The sequence below is a fragment of the Oppia nitens genome, unplaced genomic scaffold (genome assembly GCF_028296485.1).
Source record: "Oppia nitens isolate AA-2021 unplaced genomic scaffold, nextdenovo-longstitch-racon4-pilon3 scaffold1_pilon_pilon_pilon, whole genome shotgun sequence".
NCBI classification, from domain to species: domain Eukaryota; kingdom Metazoa; phylum Arthropoda; class Arachnida; order Sarcoptiformes; family Oppiidae; genus Oppia; species Oppia nitens.
The window spans coordinates 5,503,988-5,529,333 of record NW_026533199.1 but is presented as its reverse complement, the minus strand read 5'-3'; the positions used below and the strand labels follow the sequence as shown (position 1 = coordinate 5,529,333).

At 21.1% G+C, this 25,346-nt stretch overlaps 6 protein-coding genes across 6 annotated transcripts; all 6 read right to left on the bottom strand.

Annotated features, from left to right (window-relative positions):
- Positions 1–3,013: 3,013 nt before the first annotated feature.
- On the bottom strand, positions 3,014–5,085 carry LOC128966372 (nuclear hormone receptor HR96-like). The gene is made up of 7 exons (XM_054313221.1): positions 4,870–5,085; positions 4,659–4,729; positions 4,486–4,590; positions 3,676–4,404; positions 3,471–3,596; positions 3,343–3,404; positions 3,014–3,221 (listed from the first exon to the last, which is right to left on the bottom strand). The coding sequence occupies exons 1-7, from the start codon at positions 4,961–4,963 to the stop codon at positions 3,014–3,016; spliced, it is 1,395 nt and encodes a 464-aa protein (XP_054169196.1). The 5' UTR covers positions 4,964–5,085.
- Positions 5,086–5,613: 528 nt separating this feature from the next.
- On the bottom strand, positions 5,614–8,441 carry LOC128966371 (vitamin D3 receptor-like). Its single transcript, XM_054313220.1, has 9 exons — positions 8,404–8,441; positions 7,940–7,979; positions 7,783–7,853; positions 7,612–7,713; positions 6,861–7,520; positions 6,677–6,802; positions 6,459–6,520; positions 6,254–6,394; positions 5,614–5,641 (listed from the first exon to the last, which is right to left on the bottom strand). The coding sequence occupies exons 1-9, from the start codon at positions 8,425–8,427 to the stop codon at positions 5,614–5,616; spliced, it is 1,254 nt and encodes a 417-aa protein (XP_054169195.1). The 5' UTR covers positions 8,428–8,441.
- A 2,002-nt stretch (positions 8,442–10,443) lies between these two features.
- Positions 10,444–13,277, bottom strand: LOC128966370 (nuclear hormone receptor family member nhr-48-like). The gene is made up of 7 exons (XM_054313219.1): positions 13,171–13,277; positions 13,021–13,091; positions 12,837–12,941; positions 12,316–12,775; positions 10,831–10,901; positions 10,667–10,771; positions 10,444–10,452 (listed from the first exon to the last, which is right to left on the bottom strand). The coding sequence occupies exons 1-7, from the start codon at positions 13,214–13,216 to the stop codon at positions 10,444–10,446; spliced, it is 867 nt and encodes a 288-aa protein (XP_054169194.1). The 5' UTR covers positions 13,217–13,277.
- Positions 13,278–15,744: 2,467 nt separating this feature from the next.
- Positions 15,745–17,455, bottom strand: LOC128966369 (nuclear hormone receptor HR96-like). Its single transcript, XM_054313218.1, has 7 exons — positions 17,401–17,455; positions 17,255–17,325; positions 17,088–17,192; positions 16,372–17,028; positions 16,174–16,308; positions 16,054–16,115; positions 15,745–15,964 (listed from the first exon to the last, which is right to left on the bottom strand). The coding sequence occupies exons 1-7, from the start codon at positions 17,453–17,455 to the stop codon at positions 15,745–15,747; spliced, it is 1,305 nt and encodes a 434-aa protein (XP_054169193.1).
- A 1,414-nt stretch (positions 17,456–18,869) lies between these two features.
- On the bottom strand, positions 18,870–20,626 carry LOC128966368 (nuclear hormone receptor HR96-like). The gene is made up of 7 exons (XM_054313217.1): positions 20,572–20,626; positions 20,440–20,510; positions 20,243–20,347; positions 19,505–20,164; positions 19,302–19,433; positions 19,170–19,231; positions 18,870–19,086 (listed from the first exon to the last, which is right to left on the bottom strand). The coding sequence occupies exons 1-7, from the start codon at positions 20,624–20,626 to the stop codon at positions 18,870–18,872; spliced, it is 1,302 nt and encodes a 433-aa protein (XP_054169192.1).
- A 941-nt stretch (positions 20,627–21,567) lies between these two features.
- On the bottom strand, positions 21,568–23,106 carry LOC128966367 (thyroid hormone receptor beta-like). Its single transcript, XM_054313216.1, has 5 exons — positions 23,060–23,106; positions 22,919–22,989; positions 22,730–22,834; positions 22,120–22,586; positions 21,568–21,583 (listed from the first exon to the last, which is right to left on the bottom strand). The coding sequence occupies exons 1-5, from the start codon at positions 23,091–23,093 to the stop codon at positions 21,568–21,570; spliced, it is 693 nt and encodes a 230-aa protein (XP_054169191.1). The 5' UTR covers positions 23,094–23,106.
- Positions 23,107–25,346: the final 2,240 nt, after the last annotated feature.

The following is a 25,346-nucleotide window of genomic DNA, read 5'->3' as shown; positions in this document are numbered from 1 at the left end:
TAAAGTCACTCTAATATAATACAGATTTTTAAAAAAATTTCTTAATATTATTTATATAAATGTATAATGATAATCATTTTTTCAATTATTATTAATAAAAATATTTTTATATAATGTGTTGTTATGAATAAGAGTTTGAATAATAAATAATGTTGATGTCAGTTAAATGAAAATGTCATGGAGCATTTAATTAAATTACATGTAGTTTTGTGTATTTAATTAATAGGTAAAAATAAATTAAACATAATATTTATATGCAGTGTTTATAAGAATTATTATATGTATATTATTTAATACATTGGATGATAACAGTAGACATACATTATTAATCTATGTTTTAATAAAATATTGTTCAAAAATAATATCAACTATATATTGATATAAATCAATAAAATTGCTATACCAATCACCAATTAATATAACACAATTTTATACATCAATAAATATATATTATTAAATTTATGTTATAATAATTGATATACAGTATAAACAAAGTGTTTGAGTAATTTGAAATCAATAAGTTTCAGGAAAATTTCTTCTATATAACGTTTTATTATTAAACGTAATTATTATATATTAATGTAAATTTATAAAATATTTGTTAAATAAAGATTCCCATTTAGATTTAAATTTGATACACTATTAGAAATAAAGTATGCAATAGTATTATATAAATTCAGTGAATAAATTGAAACATCAATAACTAACACATAATTCAATATCACATGTAGTATCGGTAAAGTAATATTTAAAAATTATATAGATTTTACTATAACATAATTTTAAAAAATTAATTTTTTTAAATCAATCAAAATAGTAAAAATTAAAATTCACTTATAATAACAAACAATATTTCTAATAAATATTGTTATTTGAATAAAATAATATATATTTCACAAAAACACATTTCTCTTGATACACTTGATATGAATCAACCAAATGTATAATTTTTACTTATTATATAACATATAAATTATTATTATTATATATTTAATAAAAATTTTAACCAAAATAAACAAAATATATACACAGTTTGCTAATATTTATTTCTATTATAAACCAGAATATTAATATATAGTTAGACAATCTGTATCACTGTTCAACATTTATTACAGTTCATGCGTTTGCGTAATAAAAAATAATAATGATTAAAAATTATCAAGGATATTACATATTATGTTGATATACAATTAAATATATGACATAAATATGTTTTTAATATAAATGCATAATAATTTGCACTTAATAAATAGTAAAAACATCATGCACTTAGAGATGGGCAAATAGAAAGTTTCTAATAAATTTCCGTGAGAAAGTTTCTAGAAAATTTCTCATGAATAAATTTCTATAGAAATTTAACTTTATTGTTATATTATGGGATCCCCATATCTTTAGTTATTGGAAATACTATAAATATATTAATGAGACATAATATTATACAAATGGGATACCTATATAAATAAGTATAATTATCTAATAATAATCAGTTTTGTAAAATTTTATTCATCATTTTATTATATTATAGTTAAATATAATTAAATAAATTAATTTTTACTTTAATTTATAATTAAAATACTAATAATAATATTTAATTATTACTTGTAATAAGAATGTTACAAGATAAAAAATATTGAAATAACAAAATTAACATGGGGATCCAATAGATAGAAATTTCTTTTGGAAACTTTCTAGAAATTTCTCTATTATTTTTATAAATTTCTCTTTTTTGCCAACACTACATGCACTACTCAAAATTCAATAAATTTATATATTTATATAAAATACAGTAAATTAAATACATTATTAAAAATTAAATAATAGGAATGTATTTTAGGAAATTTAAATGTGTATTTATAACTAAAATATTCAAATTGTGTTTAAAAAAAACAAATAAACTATATAAAATTTAGCAAGTCATATTTGAATTTAAAACTAGTTTTAATTTTAGTTTTAATTTACAAAAATTATTTATGTTAACTAATATTAAATTTGTAAAAATATTTTTTCAGTTACCGCAATTTAAAAAATATAGATATTATTATTATTATTACAAAAATATTATTATTTTACACATTCAATAAATTCAATATGCTTTATCAAAATTTTTATTTAAATTATGATAATAATATTATTAAAACAATTATATCAATTTTATATATTTATTGTATATAAATTATATTTATTAAATTATTAATAATTAAAAAGCAAACTTCTTTATATAAATATAAAATTAGATTAATATTTTTATTAAAGTAGCTGTCAAAACAATATTATAAAATAAAATTAATATTCAATCTATTTATGTATTTTTATCAGATTCTATTTTATATAATTTTATAAATTTATTAAATAAAACTAATAATATAATAAAAATACATTTAGCATATTTTAAAATTTTTTAATTAACTGTACAAATCCATATAAAATAATAGCAATATGTTAATAATATATATATATATATATTAAACAACTTAATAATTTTCTGACTATAACTTTCATTTTAATAATTTTATGATTCTATAATAAAATTGTACACAATTTTAATCAATAAAAATTATTATTATTTTAAGTGTTTATTTAAGAAAATAAGATTAAAATTGTAACAATTATTGCACCTGTTTAATTCAAATAGTAATTTATGTTGCTTGTAAGCTCATTATAATTAAAATAAATATTATTAATGTATAAATAAAACCTTCATGTTAAATGTGTTACAAATTAATATTAATAGTAATGGTAAACATTGTAATTAACTATAATACAATTTAATAAAAACTTTAACTATAATAAAATAATTAAAATAACATGCAAAACAATTATAAATATACAGTATTTTATTTATACTATTAATTTTGTTTTTACAAAAAAGTTAAAAATTCCACTTTTGAAAAATGTTTAATCATTAAGCAATTAGTTTACAATATATTATATAATACGATATATATCTTATGACATAAAATATAAATATATAAATTTGGTCATTCATATAGTCATATAGTGATATATTTATCCTTTAAGTGTGTATATCAAGAATTTCTTTAAGAAATGGACCCAAATTGGCTTTTCTCACAAAACATCTTTTCATAAATATTTCTCCCAATATATTAATTTCGCTTAAAGTATTCATTAAGTTTAAAAATTTTATTTTTGATTTATATTCCGACCGATATTTCATTAATAGATAACGTTGAAGTAAATACATGTATATGTTTTGATGTAGTCTATAATATAATGTATACAATTATGAAATAAAATTAAAAGCAATAACATTTCAATGTTTATTACTAAAATATCATCAATAAAATAGCTGTTATTAACAAATATTGTAAAGTATTGACTTACTTAATGACTTCTCTGTGAATAATATTGGGTCGATTTGGATCAAACAATACTATAACTGTTAGCTATATATAAAAAAATATATAGAAAATATCAAAAAATGAATTCATATATTTAAAAAAAATGAATACTAAGTCAAGAATAATGGAGTCGGAGTCCCATTCATCGGCAATCTTCGAGAAACAGCTGCGAAAGACAGCCTTCACTCCGGCATTCTTGAACTGATCGATCTTTGATAAAATCCAATTGTTTTTATCCTATATTTTCAATATTGAATACTAGGGTTATTAAAATAACTTCAATTGAAAATAATGCAACAAAATAGGTATGTCCTACAATCATAATAGTCCAACATTGGTCCTCATTGTTGTAGAACTGAATCATTCTCATACATAATACCTCAACCGACCCATACTTTACAAGAGCTATGCGGTCATTCTCGCACAGGGAGTCAAACTCAGGTACTTTTTGAGCAACTGTTATAAAATTACGGATTTCTTTGTCCAACTTGACGGCCATCGCAGCCTTAAAATTAAGCGAATTGGTAATCACTGGTTGAAGTTCAGACAGATTGGGTTCACGGATATAGTTAATGGCATAAAACAATTGAAGCAATTTATTGCATTCATTCTCATTGAGGTTTAAATGCAATGTCTGCACATGTTTTGTGATTGCAATGACTGATTCATGAAATTCTCGCGATTTCTGGTGACTATTCTTCTTATAGATATCAAGACATGTGATGTCATATGTTTTGTCCAAAACATTACTCATAACCACATTTTCATCAGACTTTACAGTAACCATATCTGTTGTCACATCACCTGCACTGCTATCGCCACTTGATATGGACTTACATTTGCCTGAATCGTATGAATCACTTGTTGATTCACTAATGGCTGAACAATCGCTACTCGTATGACATCCTTCGTCTTCATCATCGGTTATATCTTCTGTTTTTGAAACCATTAAACGTTTGTATAAATCTTTGTTTCGTTTTTTAATCTTATTTTCTAATATTTTTGTCCGCATTTTTGTTAACTCATCTTCATTAAGAATCCAATCCTATAAATAATATAATTAAAATTTTTAGCAAACTATTTACATTTTGAATCTTAATTTTATTTATGAAACATTTAATGAGACCTTTTTCATGCCGACATTGAAACACTTGTCTAACCGACACTTCTGACAAAATCTTCTGGTAATGACATCAATGTTACAGTTGTTATCAAAGGCACAAATGAAGTTCTGTATTATATTATAATATATGGATATTATTTTATAAATAATTATAAAAAATCCAAATTGTTTTATACCTTATTTTTAAGTGCATTTCTTCTGAAGAACGCTTTACACGATTGACACGTTATTACACCAAAATTGAACACTAAATTCATAATCAAAATATTATGACAATTATTGTTAAAATATAAAATTATATTTTAATATATAAAACAACGTTTGATGATATGTTATACAATTAGTTTTATAAAAATAGTTATTTTGAAAATAATATAATTTAAATACCATAAGCTTTATCTCCACAAATGAGACATTGTTTAGCCCTTTCTTTCGTCAGCTGACGTTTGGGACCCGTATTCAAGACATTACTTTGAGGCATAACTTTTGTCACTTAATTGTGATACAGTTTGTACAGTAATTCAAATATATATTTTAGTATTTTATTTGTACACAAAACTGCAGATACACTGTCATACATATACGAGTTTAATACAAATAAAATAGTTTTTTTCAGTACAATAAATTAATTAATTACTTATAAAAATGACTTTCATTTTAGTTAATATACAATTGCGATAACGCGAGTAACACACACACACACACACACACACACACACACACACACACACACACAGCATATAAATAAATATAAGTAATTAGTAATGATAATGATAATGATAATATCATTAAATAATAAATAATATATATATATATATAATTTATACTGTGTTTAATAGATAACTATAGTTTCAATTTGTTTATACAGCGGTGTTATTCAGTGCACTGCTGTGGTGTTAACTATTAGGGGTTTAAAGTTTCCAAAATTTGTATAATCATATTAATTAAATAAACACAATATAAATGAAATATAAATCAATATAATTTATTTTAAATAAATATTTTTAACATATTTATAGTTTTACAATATCCAGTATAACAATACATAATATTCTTAGGTAAATAAATTTAAGAAAAATGTTATTATTGTTTTGTATTACAATATTAATGTAAAATACAATAATTTGATGCCTAGAATCTCAACTCTAGATTATTAGTGCTATAATACAAACTTATAAAATTATATTAATAGATAAATACATTAACATACTTGGATACCGTAGCATTTAATAAGTAATTAATGTTATCATTAAATTGTTAAAATGTTGTTAAAATGTTATCAGTGTAAATTAAATAAAAATAACACTTTAGTACATAATTGTATTTTTACTTAGAAAACATATTACAAAGTATTTTTATTTATAAGCAATTCTTGTATTAATTAAGTTTATCTTATTTATGGTCATTAACTCAATATAGTCACCAAATTTTAGATTATATTTTTAATATTCAATTTAATATAATGTAGATGAATAAATTTTGACTATTTTATGAAAATATAAAATATAGAAAGTTTGGATATAGTTTTTCAATATTTGATTTTTATGTAACATATCAAACAATTTACAAATATATTATGATTATCATCACTGTATGTCTATTTAATATCAATTGTGCCTAAACTTAAGAAATTGATTGATATTATATAACATTAGTAAGCCTTTATTAATTTTATTGAAGAGCTTTTTGTATAATTTCTGAAGATATTTCCGAGTAATTTATATCTGAATTGATTTTAATTATATCGATATAATTATTACTTTTTTTAAACTTTCTGTTCACTTCTCCGACTAATTGCAAATCAATGATTGAATTCATTAATTTTGTGAATTTATTTTGTGATTCCAATTGCGAGCGATATTTCAATAGAAGATATCGTTGCAATAAATACATGTATATATATTGTTGTAATCTATTAAATATAAAAATTTAAATTATATTAATATATTAAAAATGCAATTTTAATGTTTATTTACCTAACATTCTCTTTACAGATAAGGTTGGGTCGATTAGGATTAAACAATGCTATTGCTGTCAACTATTGATATAAATTAAAAAATATCTCATTAAATAAAAATAATTTGAATTACAACTACTGTTATACTTATAATTTATGTTAATTTTGTAACAAAATGAATAGATATAAAACCTTATATAATAAATAAAAAACATTTTGATTATTAATTTCAAATACCAGATCTAATATGATATTGTCGCGGTCCCATTCATGCGCTATGTTTGTCATAAATACTTTAATTTTGTTATAATAATCACCAAAAATTTTAARCAATTTAATTTTCACAGATAATGAATTTTGATTCTATAAAAATAAACACATTATTATAATTATTAATATTTTATAATAACAATTAACAAACTTGAGAAAATGTCCATGCTTCAATGTTATAATCGTAATCAAATATTGATCTTAATAATCGTATTTCATTGAAAGCATATTTGATCATGGTCAGTTTGTCATCGCTATACAAATTATCACTAAGACTCAGTTGTTTAGTAAAACTAGTAATTCTGTTGACTTCACGACTAAACCACTCGGCGTTCATAAGTYTGAGTATTTGATTTAAATCCGTGATTTCACCACTAATTGGTGGAACTGATCGGACAAGAAAAACATTGGTTGCATTGAATAACTCCAGTAGACGTGTCGTCTCTATTTCATTGAACTCTTTATAGTCAACAATCCTATGAATTGCTGGCATTTTTGATAATTGCATTTGTAATGAATGTTCAATTATATCGATAGATAAGTTGACATCACTATTGGTATCAATATCGCTGTCAGTCAAACAATTTTCAATATCCAAAATCTGTGCATTGAGTGCATCAACACTAATATTAATGTCAAATATCTTTGAAAATAAATCGTTTTTATCAGTAAGTATTGATTCAATCACCGAATCTCTACTCTCTATAACATCGGCTTTGATGTGATCACCGATTTGTAGACTTTTTTCTTGATTTTCATAACAAATCTCTTGTTGTTGTTGTCTTCTCGTGTTATCTGTTCGTATAAATTCCTGATTTGTCAATAAACACATTAATCCATAGATATTATTAATATTAATTAATTGATTGAATATAATAATAATAATAATAATAAATTTATACTTTTTTCATTCCTGATTTATAACATTTTTCTAATCGACACTTTTGGCATTTCTTGCCGTTTGGACTTATGTTACAATTTTTGTTGAAATGACATTTTGGTGACTATTATTAGAGTTTATAAAATAAATTCAAAATTTAAAGTTTATATAATTTCTAACAWTAAAAAAATACTTTTGTTTTCAGTGCAGTTCTCCTGAAGAATGATTTACACGATTCACATGAAATTCCGCCAAAATTTCGACCTAAAAGTGAAAATAATTTCTCATTAAATATCTCTTATATTTATTTATCAAATTATTATTTATTAAAATTAATTCAAAACACTTACCACTGGCTCTATCACCACATATTTGACATTTTTTGTACTCCTTTTTAATATTCATTTTATAAAAATATTTTTTATTTATTAAATCTCTTTATTAACTAAATTACGATTCAATTCATAAGTATATTAACAGATATTTCAAATTTATTATAATTATGTGTAAATATATTGTAGTCGTAATTATGTATACTAAAAATGTGTTAGGTGCAAATAACTAGTTTCAAACTAATTACAACATAATTATATCAATTTTTAAAACTTCCCTATAATCGACACAATATTTTAAATAATAAATAAAACTAATTGTTAGTAAAAATTATTTAATTTGATATTATATATTATTAACATAAATATTATGTTTGAAATAATGTATTTTAATACTGTATTATATATACATTACTATGAAATAATAATTTATAAAAAATATGGCACTGTATCTATAATATTAATATATTGTTCATACATACAGTGTTATCTAAAATACAGTACATGTTTTATTTTTGCAGTTTTCACGAACTTCTGAAAGGAGTACGTGTCTGAATTCTATATTTCGGTCTTTCCGTCCGCATTTTATTGAATTTTTAAATTTTGACTTCAGATTTGGATTAAGCATCAAAAATAAGGTATAATAGATCAGGTTTTTTTTGAAAAATGACCCCTCATGACTATAGTTGAACTTATTTTGTCATACTGAGTAATTTAATTTTAATTTAATTTTTAATTCGGATTAGGAGTTTGTATGGAAATGCTTTTTAGCATTCTCAACTGGTTATATTATATATTTAATAGTAAATAATATTAGTACAGTATTACTGAATATGAAGTACGTATAAACTAAATTTCAATAAAACTGAAAATTAACAATTAATTTTATTCAATTAAATATAAATTTAGTTAAATATTTAAACTAAAAAAACATAATTAACATAAATTAAAGTATATAAATAGTAAGCATAAATAAATCAAATTTAATCGTTAATACGACCTTCATATCCAAAATACACTTTTCTAATCGTGTTTTATATTCCCGATTATTGACTCCATGTATTTTTTTGATCAATTTATACCATATTTCTTGGATTTTTGTCATTTAATTCCCTTTTTGAGGTCATCCCTCATCAATCGCCATAGATTTTTGATGGGATTGAGATCTGACAAATTGGATGATCAGTCCAACACTTTATTTTAAAATTTAAATATAATGTGATAATATTGATATTTAAGATTAATTTTAATTTGTAATTATTTTAATTTATTTAACATTTGTTGTTGATTTTATTTAAAATTTTATTTTACAATTTTATGGTAAATAAAATATTAGTATAAAAATAATAATCAATTATCTGATAAATTGTAAATTTCTTTAAGCAGTGGTCCATAATATGCTTTATATTTGGGATATTCTTCGATATCAATTAGTTTTGTCATATTATTAATAAACATTACATCAATCATTAAATTTAGTAAATTTTTAAATTTTATTTCTGATTCATACTGTGATCGATATTTCAATAGTAGATATCGTTGTAATAAATAAATATATAATTGTTGTTCGAGTCTATTAAAARCAAAATTATATTCAATATAATATAATTATCTATTATCTAATATTATCATATAATTAACTTACTTTACATTACTTTTATGAGTCAAAAATAAACGGTTAGGATTATATAATAATATTGCTGTTAACTATTAAAAAATATATAAATTATTTTACATTTTAGTGTTGTTTTGCATTTATAATATTTTTATTTTATATACAATTTTATATTACCAGTTCAGTGATGATAATATCGTTACCAATTAATTTAATGCAATTATTTAAAAGGTTTTCAAATATATAATAATAGTTTCGTTGTTCATATTTAAATGAGTCAATATCTAAGTAAACATTTGTATCATTTTCCTATAATAAACACTTTTGTTAGAAATATAAACTAAAAAATTCTTTATATAAAATTATACGAAAATAATAAAACATAAATACAGTAAATGTTTGTATAATAAATACCTTAACGTATACTAGAAATGATCGCTCGTTAATGTCATATGATTTAAAAAATTGCATAAACAAGACATCCAGACAACCAAACTTAATGAGTACTAACTGGTCATTAGCACAGATAGTCCGGAAACCATTGAGACATTTAGTAAATTTAACGGCTCTTTCAATATGTTTATCGCTCTCTACTGCAGTCCATCGAATCATATCATCTTTTTTATTGATACGAACTGTTAGTTTACCGCAATTTATAGGATTATCGAAGTATTTCGAAGCCATTAATAACTCTTTTATACGAAATATTTCCAATTCCTGCCAACACTTATAATCGGCTATTGGTTTATATAATGAAATAATTGGCAAATCGTTTGATTTTTCAGTCCAAACACTATTCAAAACACTTTTAAATGAAAGGCTTTTACCATTTGATATAATATTTTCAAATTGTTTGCTACAATTGTTGTCTTGTATTTTATAATTAAGTAAATCATCGATAGTTTCATTATTGTTGCTATAATTAAAAATATGGTCTCATTTGATGAATCATTTATCAAATTGTTTTCATAAGTTGTATATAATTTGTGTGGTTTTTGTTTAATATGAGTTTCAACAAACTTTTTTGATTTTGTTTTTTGTGTTTGGCTTACTATTAGTTCCTAATTTAGTTAAATTATTTAACATTTTAATTAGTATATTAAGTTAAAAAAAGAAAGAAAATTACAGACTTTTTTCATTCCGATTGCAAAACATTTATTAAGTCTACATTTTCGGCACAGATTTCTTGTGTTAACAGTGATCACACATTTGCCATTTGAAGCACATATTAATGCCTAAATTGATGATAAAATCAATGTAACTAACAATGAAATTATAATTAATAAATAATTACTGTTTCTCTGAACGCTGTCCGTCGGAAAAATGCTTTACACGACTCACAAGTGACGGCACAAAAGTTGCGACCTTTGGTTCAAATTTTAAATAAATTATATATTAAAATAAAATAATATTTAAAAAAATAGTAAAAAGCAGAATAAAATTTATACCAATTGTTTTGATTTCATCACAAACTTTACATTTTCTCTTAATTTTACCGTTCATTTTATTTTATTAATAATAATTATCAAAATACAAGAAATAAAATTTATGATAATGTTTTTAATATTTTTATTCTCAATACTTATCAATATTTGTTATATTTATATAATGTTATACATTTTTAGATATCTTAAAATTTATGAAATCATATATTAAATACAATTTATTTACACCGACATTATTAAAGTATTTATGAATTTATATTAATGTGAAACTATTATTTAAATGAATAGTTTAAACACAAAATGAAAGACACAAAATTTATGTCGATTTTAATAATAGTGATAATTGAGTTGACATTGAAGTACAGATAACTACTTTATAACTAAAAAATATSTATGTATATAAATTTATATATACTGTATATAAAGTTTACATATTAATAGCTGAATTTCATCAATTACATCACTTTGATATCAATGTAAACATACAAAACACTATTTATGATTTATTAAGTAAATGATATTTATTTTATTTTATAATATATATACTATAATAATAATAATAAAATTAATAAACAGTATTATTCTATATCATAGATTTCCTTAAGTAATGGTCCATAATATGGCATATATTTATTGTATTCCTCGATTTCATTCAAACGGTGTAATTGACTTATATTTGACAAATCATTTAATATATTAAGAATTTTTCTTAATTTAATTTCACTTTTTGAAGAATATTTTAATTGAAGATATTTTTGTAATAAATAAATGTAAATTTTTTGTTCGAATCTATAAAATAATACTAATTATTATATTGTATTGTATTATAATTTTATATATTTAATAGTTTTATTAGTAATACTTACTTTACATTATTTTTGTGCTCCAAATTTAGATGCTTTGGATTAAAAAGCAATATTGTCATTATCTAAAAAATATATAAATTCAATAACTGTTTAATTAATAAATGTATAAATTATATGAAAATATACCAAATTTAATATGACACTATCATTGTCCCATTCAAGTGAAAATTGTTGCAATAAATTATTAAATAAATTAAAAACATCTCTCTTTTGATCTTTTATTATTTCCAATGAACAGACAATAGACATGTCATTATCCTATAATGTATTATTTAATTAAAATTGATTAATTTTTTTCTAAAAATGTGTATAAAATATTATATTGTATAATACATACTACATTGAAATAGAAGATTTTCTGATTGTGATTATAGGACTTCAATAAAAATATAAACATTATATCAAAGCAATTATACTTAATAAGAAACAATTGATCGTTTGGACAAATATTTATAAAACTTGACAAACGTTTAGTAAATTTGATAACTTCTACAATATATTTATCGGTACCCAAAGTAGTTTTGCGTATCATTTCATCCCTGTCCTTAACAAACAATGTTTGTTTGCCAATAGGATAATCAACAAATAGATTCATAGCTGTGAACAACTCCGCTAATCGTTTGTACTCGAGTTGACTCCACGGCCCGTAATCGGGAATCGACTCAAATAATGATACATTTTGTTGTTTATTAACCTCTTTAGTGGATAATTGATTGATTTTATCATTAGACACATAATTATCAATTTCAATGATCTGTTGCTCTACAATATCATCGTTAAAATGCAATAAATTTTGCATTAATTCCTCAAATTCTGTATCACAATTGTTGCCATTATTTGTTGATTTAAATGTTATATTATTTACTTCATCAGAATATTTCATTACATTTTCATGTTTTTTATTTCGACTGAATTTCTGTATGAACTCCTGTTTTAAAAAATAATATAATAATTATTTAATTAATGAATATAACAAATATTTTTATTACTTTTTTCATTCCCAGTGCCAAACATTTATCAAGTCTACACTTTTGACATTTTCTATTATTAACAGTGATTATACATTTGTCATTTGCATATTTGCAAAACAGTAACTAATAAATTATATAAATTATATAAATATAATTAATTTAAAAATCTTAAATAAAATTATTTAATTGTTATATCAATTACTTGTTCTCTAATAGCCGACCGTTTGAAAAATTTTTTACACGATTCACACGTAATAACTGTAAAATTTCGACCTTTAATTGCAAAAAATTAAATGTTAGTTAATATAATTATTTTAAAAAATAACTAAATTATAAAAATGAGTTATTAAACCAATCTTTTTGTTGTCACCACAAACGGTACAAATTTTGTCCAGCATTTTGATAATCAAAATAATAATTTTACTATTTTATGATGCAATGCATAACATTGATTTAACACACATTGAATATACACTATTAAAATATAGTATACAGTGTATACACAATACACTGTTATTTCTTATACATGAATAATATCAATATCCTTATACTGTAGTTTAAAAAACACATAAATTATTGATTCATAACTTGACTATTAACTCAATATACTGTATTAAACAACTTGTTTTTACCAAGGTCAATTGTTGTTTGATGGCAATAATAATTATTTAATACCTAGTAAATCATTACTAGTGAACAATTACTAAAATGAGTTTTTGATAGTAAAGGTAAACTTTAAGTATAAGTATATACACTGTAATATTAATATCACGTTATATATTAACTTTATCTATTAATACATAAATTTATACTTAATTATTACATTGATGTTAAATCAATATTTTTATCTCTCTGTCAATATGTTGATAAAAATAATGGCTAAAAATCACTTTACTATTAATATATGTTGAGTTCATTGTTTTATATTTATTTGTTCAATATTGTACTGTACTGTACCGGTATATACTGTATCTTAATTTTCAATATACCAACCAATATWTAATATGTCGATTTATTAATTATGTCGGAAATCAATTTTTATACAAATAATTTATGTTTAATATGTGGAGATAAATCAAAAGGTTAGTTTTGAAAACAATTATATATATTTTTTAATAGTATTTATTAAAACTAATTTTAGGCTATCATTTTGATGTCCTATCGTGTGAATCATGCAAACTATTCTTTAGGAGACATGCATTAAAAAAGGTTAATTAATTTACTTAAAAATAATTTAAATATTATACTTTAAAATATGTAATAATAATAAAATAATAATAATTTAGACTCGACTTAAATGTTATTTGGGTAACAATTGTATAATTGATATGAAAAATCGCAATTTATGCAAAAGTTGTCGACTAGCAAAATGTTTGGCAGTGGGAATGAAAACTGTATTTATTTAAAATAATTTTCTTATTGAACTAATATTTAAATAATTATATTTTTGAAAAAATTAATTTAGTCACTGATTTATTCACCACAACAAAAACAATACAGAAAATGTTTGATTGAATCAAACAAACGGAAAAAACAATGTTTGACTCATCCGACACAATATTCATCGGAATTAAAATCAAATTTATGTGATATCTCACAACTAAATGAAGTTTTAAATTTCAATGATATAAATATTGATACAATCGTTGTTTTACAAGACAACACCAACTATAGTAATGAAACAGTCATATCAAATAACATAACAAATATTGTGTCTCCTATTGTTAAACAAATTGATTACAGCGATTGTAACAGTTTTAATGATTTAGAGAAATACAAATTTTTTGAAATCTTTAATGCTTTAAAATATCTTAAAATACCAAATTTTAAATCCAAAAATAATATAAATTTGGTGTCAAATATATTTGAAATGTTTCATACAATGATGCCATTTATTGAAATGCAAACAAAATGTTTGGTAAATATGTTTAAATGTTTGCCTGAATTTAAGTCTATTAATGAGCATGATCAATTAATTTTATTAAAACACACATCAGTGGAAATTATTAATTTAAGAAATATTTGTCGCTTTAATTTTAAAGAAAATTATTGGACTATTGAAGATGTAATTATAAATATTTTTCATTTGATTTCTGCAATAAATTTAATTATTTATTTGTTATTTTTTCAGACAAACGATAACAATAAACTAAATCTTATAAGTCTTGACTTAATAAAAAATATTGAAATGCTTCCCATTGTAGACCATCATTATATTAATCACAAAAGATTTATTCAAAATATGAGTGTCGACTGGGATTTTGATCAAATAATTATTGATTTGGTTTGAATTTAAAAGCACTTAATTTGCAAAATATTATTTTACATAATTTTTTTTATAATCTATAGTTGACTGTCATAACACTGTTTAATGCTGAGTTACCAAATCTTTTACAAAAACATTTTATTAAGTATGTAATGAATGATTTCATTAGTTTATTATATTTATAAATTGATTAATATATTAATTAATGCTATTTCTCATTCATAGACATCAAAGAAATATTTACATATATTTATTGCAACGGTATTTACAAAACAAATATAATTCACAATTTTTAGCTGAAAACAAAATTAATCGATTATTAAATCATTTAATTGATCTCAAAATTCTTAATAAAAAAGTCAAAATAAATTTTCAATTTATTCCGATAACTCTTCCGCCGCTTGTTTTAGAAATATTTCAACAAAATGACTAACATTTATAATATATTAATTAAAAGATATTGATTGCAGTTTTTTAGTTAATACAATTGTATAATAACTGCAACTGTATTGTAATTGTATATACAATACTATATCTTTTTATTTTTAAAATTATAATATCTTAATAACTAATGAAAATATTTGTAAAATAATTTTTAATTATATAATTAAAATAATACAATGAATTTATAAATGTTAAATTAAATTTTAAAAATAACAATTAAGAAGATAATCCATAAATTTCTTTAGCAAGTGGTCCGTAGTCTTGTAAATAATGTCTAAATTCAGACAAAGCCAATGTTCGCTGTATTTCACTAATCATTTGAATGTCATTTAACATAATCATTAAGTTTTGAAGTTTACTTTTGGTTTCAAAATCAGACTTGAATTTTTGATACAAATATCGTTGCAATAAATAAATATATAATTGTTGCTCATATCTAACAAATAAATTTAATGAAAATTAACTCAATTTATTATTTTAATGTAATTCCGATATTAACTTAAATAGAAAAATGGTATTCAATACCTTATGTTAACTCTATGTTCCAATTTTGGTCGATTTGGATTAAACAATATAATTGCTGTTAACTAATAATAATAAATGTTTAATATTTAGATTATAAAAAATAGTATTTATATAATTTACCAGATCCATAACAAATTGATCATGGCTACTTTCAATTAGAAGTTTATTTAGAACTTGTTTGAATAGTTTAGGATAATCGAGAAATTGTTTCAATTGAAATAAGTCGATATCAAATATAATTGTATTTTCTTCATCCTATAATAATTACTGTGAATTAATAATAAATTAACAATTTTTAAATTAATAATAACTACAAACCAATGTTAGTACAAAATTTCCGGTTTCCTTATCAAAGAATCGTGTATTTCTGATACCGAAAAAATCCATTCCTCCGTATTTGACGAGTGCCCACTGGTCATCGGGACAGGTATTTTGAAAACCGTTTAATTTTTTTGTAAATCTTATCATATCTATAATAAATTCTTCGAATTTATTTTTAGAATATTTAAACATTTGTTCAACACTTTTCAATTTAATAACATTATTTGATAGTAATATCGGATAATTTAATATATTTAGAGCATTAGTCAACTCTGATAGTCTGTTAGCTTCCAACTCATTAAATCCTTGGTAATCAACAATAGATGTATAAATGGGAGTAATTTTATTTGCCATCATTTTATTAACAATATTATAATCTAATAGCTTATGATTGACTGATCTATTTTGATCCAAGTCTTCGATGTCCATAATTTGTTGCTCCAATTCCTCATCACTTAAACCGACAGAACTGTCAATAATTTCATTGATTGAGTCATACTCTATGGTTAAATCACTTGTGAAGCTTAGTGTTGACGGACTTATTGATGAGTCAAATGAATCGGATCTTTGATCTGAATTTTGTTTTCTTTTGATACGATTGTCTTCAATAAGTTTTCGCCGGTTTTCGTTTTCTTCAACAGTTCGGATAAATTCCTGTAAAAAAATATTAGAATATTTAGATAAAAATACTAAATATATATAAAAATTACAACTTTTTTCATTCCGACTGAAAAACACTTATCAAGTCTGCATTTTTGACATAATTTTCTTGTGTCGGCCGTTATCTTGCAATTGCCATTTGAGGCACAAATTATTTTCTATTAAAATATACATAATTTTAATTTAAACGCATTTACTAAATAAATTTATAATAATATACTTTGTTTTTAAGTGCATATCGTCTAAAAAATGCTTTACACGATTCACAAGTTATGGCATTGAAATTTCGACCTTTATTTAAATAAATTTTTGATAATTATTAAAATTATTTTAAAGTCATATAAATTATAACTAACAATAACATACCAATAGCTTTGTCATCACAAATTTGACAATTTTGATCCAATTTTACCTTTCTCATATTTATTTTGTTAATTTTATACAAATTACACTTTTTGTACTATTTTATAGTATATACTTATTAATTAATAAATGATATCAGTTTCAGATTTATCAGCTATAAATTATAAAATAAATAACATAATGTATATACCGAAAGTTTATATCGAAATACAATATATAATTAACATAATATAGTGATATAGTTATATCATTTTATTTGATATTAATAATTAATGTAAATGATAATTTAGTTTATAAATATGATTAATAAACAAATTATTAAAAAAAGTTAATAAAAATTCATTTCAAATGCTTCAACTAATCCTAGAAATTAATATTAAACATGTTATAAACAATATTATGATATTAAACACAATTAATACAACTAAAAATATTTGTTAATTGCTTATTTTTATAACACATATGATAATAATGATAATAATTTTAAATGATACTAATTCTGAAGTGTTAGTTATGATTCAAAATAATGTGAAAATAACAAAAATAAACTCAATATTCAACTAAATTGAGTAAATAATATTTATTATCTCCTCATAACATTAGAGATGAGTAAATAGAAATTTTCTATAGAAATTTTGCTTTAGCAAAATACAGTACTATGGGATCACCATATCTATAGCTATTGTAATACTGTACTAATAATACATAATATATACTACACTACTATACTAATGGGATTCTTATTTATAAAATTAATATAATTATCTAATTATAATTATAGTTTTTGTAAATTTTTATTTATAATTGATTTATATTTTTAGTTTAATGTAATTAAATAAATTATTTTTTACTTTACATATTAATTAAAATATTAATAATAAAATTTTGTTAATATTTATAGTTATAATGAATTGTTTCAAGATAACAAATATCGTGATAATTAAAATTTGGATTCCATAGACAGAAATTTCTTTTAGAAACTTTCCACAAATTTCTCTTTTTTGCCAACTCTACACAAGATCCTCTTGAATGTTACACAAAAAATGTATTATTCAATACTTAACTGAATTAAATCAAAAGTTATTAACAAACAATTACTTGAAAATTTGTCCTTCAATTTGATTTCCAATAATATAGAAAATGATTAATAATTGTCCAAAAAATCAAACTGAAGGTTAATGTAAATTTAATTGAACTATTTGTGTGTAAGCATACAATTATCAAATTATATTTATAAAATAGCATTAGCATGTTTATCTATTTATAATAATTAACAAGCAAAAATATTTATAATACTTATAAAATTTGAAAACAAATTTTAAGCATAAATAAAAATAATAATACTAAAAATATTTTAATAATATTAATATTAGAGTTTTATTACTAAATATATAAATTATATAATTTTTAGAAACTTCTWGAAATTTTTAATTTTTAAAAATTTCTCTTTACTATAAACTTTTACAATATTTTTAGTATTTGAATGACAATTCTCTATATAGTGGTCCATAATTATGCAAATATTTGCCAAAACATTTAAAGCCATGAATACGTTGTATATTCAATATAATATCGAAATCATTCAATAAGTTGATTATTTTTACCAATTTTGTTTGACATTCAAATTGTGATTCATATTTTAGTAATAGATATCTTTCCAATAAATAAATATAAATTTGCTGCTCTAATCTAAATGACATTATCGAAATTAATTTGATTAAATATTTAGTATTATGTGAATATATAATACTTTAGCAAAACTAAAAACTTACTTAACATTATTACTATGCTTTAAATTTGGTCGCTTTGGATTAAAAAGTATAATTGCTGTCAACTGTAATTATTAAATATTATAAAAATATAATTTATTATAATTATAAGTAAAACTATGAAAATAAATATACCATATTTTTAATAAAAGAGTCTTGKCTACATTCATTGAAAAATTTAACGACAAAATCTTTAAAAATTTGTATATAATCAATGGTTTCCATTTTAAATATATTCAAATCAACTATCATGTTATGCTCTCCATCCTATTTGTAAATATAATAAAACAATAATTAGTATTTTTATTAAAATTAAATAAATAATTAAAATAACATACAAATGGTGATATAAATTTATTTGAATCACTTTTGAAAAAATCAATACTTTCAAACATCATTACTTCAAAGACACCATATTTAGTGAGTATCAATTGGTCGTCGGCACAGATATTTTGAAAACCATTCAAACTTTTAGCAAAACTTATGATATCTTTTATATAGTTTTCTATTTTATTGCTCGTTATTATAGTCATCTCTTCAAAATTTTTAACTTTTATAAACTTTGTTTTTGAATACTTAATTGAATGTAAAATATTCATTGCATTAAGTAATTCAGAGACACGATTGGTCTCTAAGTCATTCAAACCCTTATAATCGGTCAAACATTTTGAAATCGGAGTAAAAATACATTTCATATSATTTTTATCAAATGTGTTGCAGTTTTTGGCAATTAATGGATTGATATTGTTTTGATCATAACATACAATATCCATAATTTGATGTTCAAGTTCTTCATCACTTAAATTAACAGAACTATCAATAAGTTCATCGATACTAATATTATCTAATGTTTCATTAGTTGTACTCAAAGTATCGGTTAAATCACTAATATATRACTTCTGAGATGACATCGAAACCATTAATTTTTGTTGTTTTTGTCGATTTTCTTCAATTAATTCGCGTCTCATTTTGTTTTCCTCAATACTTTTAATACATTCCTATTTGTTATRGAAAAAAAAATAYTTATTATACCCATATAATTGTAAATATAAATAAATTTTATAAATGAAACTAACTTTTCTCATTCCCTTTTCATAACATTTCTCAAGTCTACATTTTTGGCATAATTTTCGTGTCTTAATTGTTATAACACATTTACTATTATTGTAACATTTCAATGGCTTTAAAATTATGAAAAATTCAATAAAAAGTAGTTAATTATATAAAATAATTTTTAAAAATTTTGATATAAAAACTAAATTTTGTTAAATACCATATCTTTGAGAGCATGTCTTCTAAAAAATGCTTTACACGATTCACAAGTTATTGCCACATAATTTCTACCTAATTGTAAATAAGACAATAATTATATTAAACWWATTAAATATATAAAATTATAATTTACTGTAAGCTATATCACCACATATTTCACACGTCCTGTTAATAATTTTTTGGGACATAATTTCTAAAAAAATAATATTTAATTTATTGATATTTTGTTATTTAAAATTTCTTATACTTTATTTTTGCATTTCAACTTTGRTAACTAATTTAAAAATAAAACAATTTAACAAATAATAGTAWWCATTTGTTAACAAATATAAATTATTTATTAATTTTGTATATAATTTAATATACTGCATAGATTTAAATGTTTTTAGTAAACAAAGTTTCTCTATAAATAAATGTACACAAAACTATATAAATAACCTTGGTTACAATCATTTTTAATTGGTACTTATTTATCAAATAAAAAATTTATTAAGTTTATTAATAAATGATGTTAATTCTGTATAATATACAGCGTATATTGTATACTATTACTAATATCGTAAATTGCAATACAAATACAATTAAAATTTATAGAAATAATTTGAATAAATARACTAAATATTATTGCTTTAATTAAATAATCTTTCAGCAAATAGATGTCCATAAAAGTTGTAATATTTTTTTGTATTCGTCGATTCCGTAAACTAATTGAATTTCAGACATAACTTGAATATCATTTAAAGTAAACATTATCACATGATTGTTAATTTAATTATAACAAATGCATTTAATGATATAATTTTTTAATTAAAATAAAAAAGTTAAATAATATATTATATATAATTATGATTGATATATTTCATGAATGAGTGGTCCGTAATRATTATGATATCGTTGAAAATGATATAAACTGTTTGATCTCTCAATTTCGCTCACAGTCTTCAAGTTAGTCAACGAATTCATTAATTCTTGAAGTTTTGTTTTTGATTCAAATTCATAATTATATTTAAATTGCAAATATCTTTGTAATAAATATATATAAAGTTGTTGTTCGAGTCTATTTTTAAATGATTATAATTAATATAATTAATATAATTAATTATTTAATAATTTTATCTCTATATTTTACTTACTCGATGAAATTTCTGTGTTTTAAATTAGGATGATTTGGATTATAAAATAACACAGCTGAAATCTTTAAATAAATTATAATTTTATTATAAAACAATTTTAAATATATTGATTAAATTATAAAACACTTACTAAGTCTAAAATAACTTTATCTCTATTCCAATGGTTAGCAATTTTATGAAAAAATGTTTTAAAATTTATAAAAAAATTATTGTATTCATATTTTTCTATTTCATCGAATTCTTCCATATTTATGACTATAGAATAATCATCATTCTGTAAATAAATGTATATTAATGTATAATAATAGTAATATTATTGAATTAATAGTTAATAATTTTTTAATTATACATATTRATAACTTAATTTATCTAAAAATTTAATTATATTTATATCATTTGAATATATATTTTTTTTAAGTTAACAATAATTATTACTATTATTTAGTATCAGTATTATTATATTACTTACAAAAGAAACTATAAAGTAGTCGATATCACTATTAAAATAAGAGAGACTTCTAAATAGTAAGACATCACAGAAACTATACTTAATAAGCGCCAACTGATCCTCTGAACACATGTGTGTAAAACTGTCTAAACTTTGAGCAAAATGGACAAAGTTTTGAACCGAACGGTTGACGTTTCGGCTCCGGATGCTTAAGATATCACTCTTTTTGGTGACAATTATATATTTGTTAGTCACACGCATATCGAGAACAGGTATGCACTTTAAGAGCTCTGAAATTCGTCTAAACTCTAATTGTTGCCAATTGTATACATCAATAATCGGAGACAATAGTGATTCAACACTACATGTATTTACATAATTACWTTGTTTATTACAATCTGTTAACAAATTATTATAGTTTTCACTAATATTTTCTCTATTTTTGTTTTTATTGATTTTGCGGCAAATCATTAAAGTTTTTGAACATTTATCAGAAATTTGTTTYTGTTTGTTGTCTTCAATCAATTTCTTTCTAATTTCATTTTCTCTGTTACTTCTTATAAATTCCTTTAGTTTAGATTTAAAAGAAAATCAATGAATTTAATTAATAAAYATTTATATATAAAATTATATATATATATATATATATTGTTTCAGATGTGTTGATTTTTGGTAATACCGTTACATTTTAATTGTATTATAAACCATACCTTTTTCATTCCTACAGCAAAACATTTATCAATTCTACATTTGATGCAATGTACCCTGGTTGATTTTCTAATTACACACTTTCTTTCCCAATCACATTTAAATTCCTAATATAAATTATATACATTTTTATATTATTTCTGTCAATACATTTAAATTTAAATTAAATATTTAATAGATTATATAAATACCTGAACTCTATAAGCATTTCTTCTAAAAAATGCTTTACAAGACTCACACGTGTGTACAGAAAAATTTCGAGCTTTTATGGAAATATAAAAATAAATAAAATTTAATAACAAAAATATAATTACCGGTAATTTATTACTWACCGATTACATTATCATCACATACTAAACAAGACATTATATGTTTATTTACTGCCATTATATTAAAACAAAAATTAAAATCAAATAATATATTGGATAAAATTATATTATTATAAATTATAAATTCAATTCAATAATATTAAGCATACATTAATGTATATTTACTAGAGTATAATCTATCTAAAGTATCAGTAAGATTAATAATAAATGAATAAATTAGAAAATAACATCTACTGTATATTAATTTTATTTATCATTATTATTAATAATGATTTAGTAACCATATGTAGCTTCCCATTAACACTTAGAAGTTTTGGTTAGAAATGGGAAAATAGAAATTTCTAGTAAATTTCCCAGGAATAAATTCCTCTAGAAATTCAACTGTTGTCAGAAAGTCAACAATAATTATTATACTATGGGATCCCCAAGTCTATAGCTTTTGTATATTAATGAGACATAATACTCATTAATATACAAAAGCTATAGACTAAAATTTGAAGAGTAAAATTTTATACATATATATAGGTATCTATTAATACTACATAAATAGTATACTACTATACAAACAGGATACCTATATATAAAATAAGTTTTATAAAATTTTACTCTTCAATTTATTATATATATTTTAGTTTAGTATAATTTTTTACTTTAATCATAATTAAACCAGTTGAGAATGCTAGAAAGCATTTCCATACGAACTCCTAATCATAATTAAAAATTAAATTCAGTATGATAAAATAAAATCAACTATAGTCATGTAGAGTATCAAATGATTTAGTATGACAAAATAAACAACTATAGTCATGTTGGGTATCAAATGATTCAGTATTACAAAACAAAACTACCATTTTCCTGAAAAATAAACTTAAAAAAGAAAAAAATTCAAAAAATAAATTTTTAAAAAATTCAATTTTTTAATTAATTTTTGGACACTATTTTCTCCAATTTCCAGAAAAATAAACTTAAAAAAGAAAAAAATTTAAAAAAAATCAAAAAAAAATGTAGCAGAGAGTGGATTCGAACCTATGTCCTCGTGGGACAGACAGACAGACAGACTTTTAGAATGCATATACAGTACATACTCCTTTCAGGAGTTCGTGAATATTAATAATAATATTTAATTATTACTTGTAATCATAATGTATTGTTATAAGATAACTAATATTTAGAGAACAAAATTAACATTGAGATCCCATAGACAGAAATTTCTTTTAGAAACTTTCTAGAAATATACTATTTTATAAATTTCTCTTATTTACAAACACTAGTTGTGGTACTAAACATTTACAGTAGATAACAATTTACAAATTTATTATTATTAACTACTGTATTATAATATCATGTGATTTATATGCTCTACTTTACGTTAAATAGATATTTTAAGTTTTATTACGATATCATAGTACAGTATTTATACAATATATAGGGTAATACACCATATATTATACTACAGTTAATAATTRTATATACAGTAAATTTATATTGACTCACAATCTTATTTAATTTAATATATTTCATTAATAAATTAAATTTATATTTGAGATATTAAAAATTTGTATTAAAAATGATATAAATTCAAAATATTTTGTTGGTATTATATTGTACTGTATTTATACAACTTGTAAATAAATAAAATCTAAGTCAAAAAACTTAAATTAATTTATTATAATTTTCAAAGGATAATACAAAAAACTTTTAATAATAATACTTGTAATTAAAAATGTTTTTTCTTATTTATGTAATAATATTAAAAGAGTTTTAAAATTATTTTAAAATAAATTATGACTTTGAATACTATTAACTACTAGTTGTTTGTAATGATTATTGTATTGTTTATGTTCTTCAAAGCCGTAAACCATTTGTAATTCAGTGATCACTTGAATATCATTTACCAAAAACATAAGTTTTTGAAAGTTTGTCTTCTGTTCCCCAATTGTTTGATATTTATATTGTAAATATCGTTGTAATAAATATATGTAAACTTGTTGATGATATCTTATWAAAAATAATAATATTAATAATATTTAAATTAAGATTATATTTTATATATTTAAATTACTTAATAATAGTTCTATGTTTCAGATTGAGTCGATTTGGATTTAACAACAATATTACAGATATCTATAATATTTAATATTATTTATTAATACTAATGTTTGTAATAATTAATAATATATATTATACTAAATCTGTTATAATTTGATCCCAATTCCAAATAGKTATCAATTGATCGAAAAATTTTTGGAAGACTTTTAAATAATCAATTTTATTCAATTGAAATGTTTTG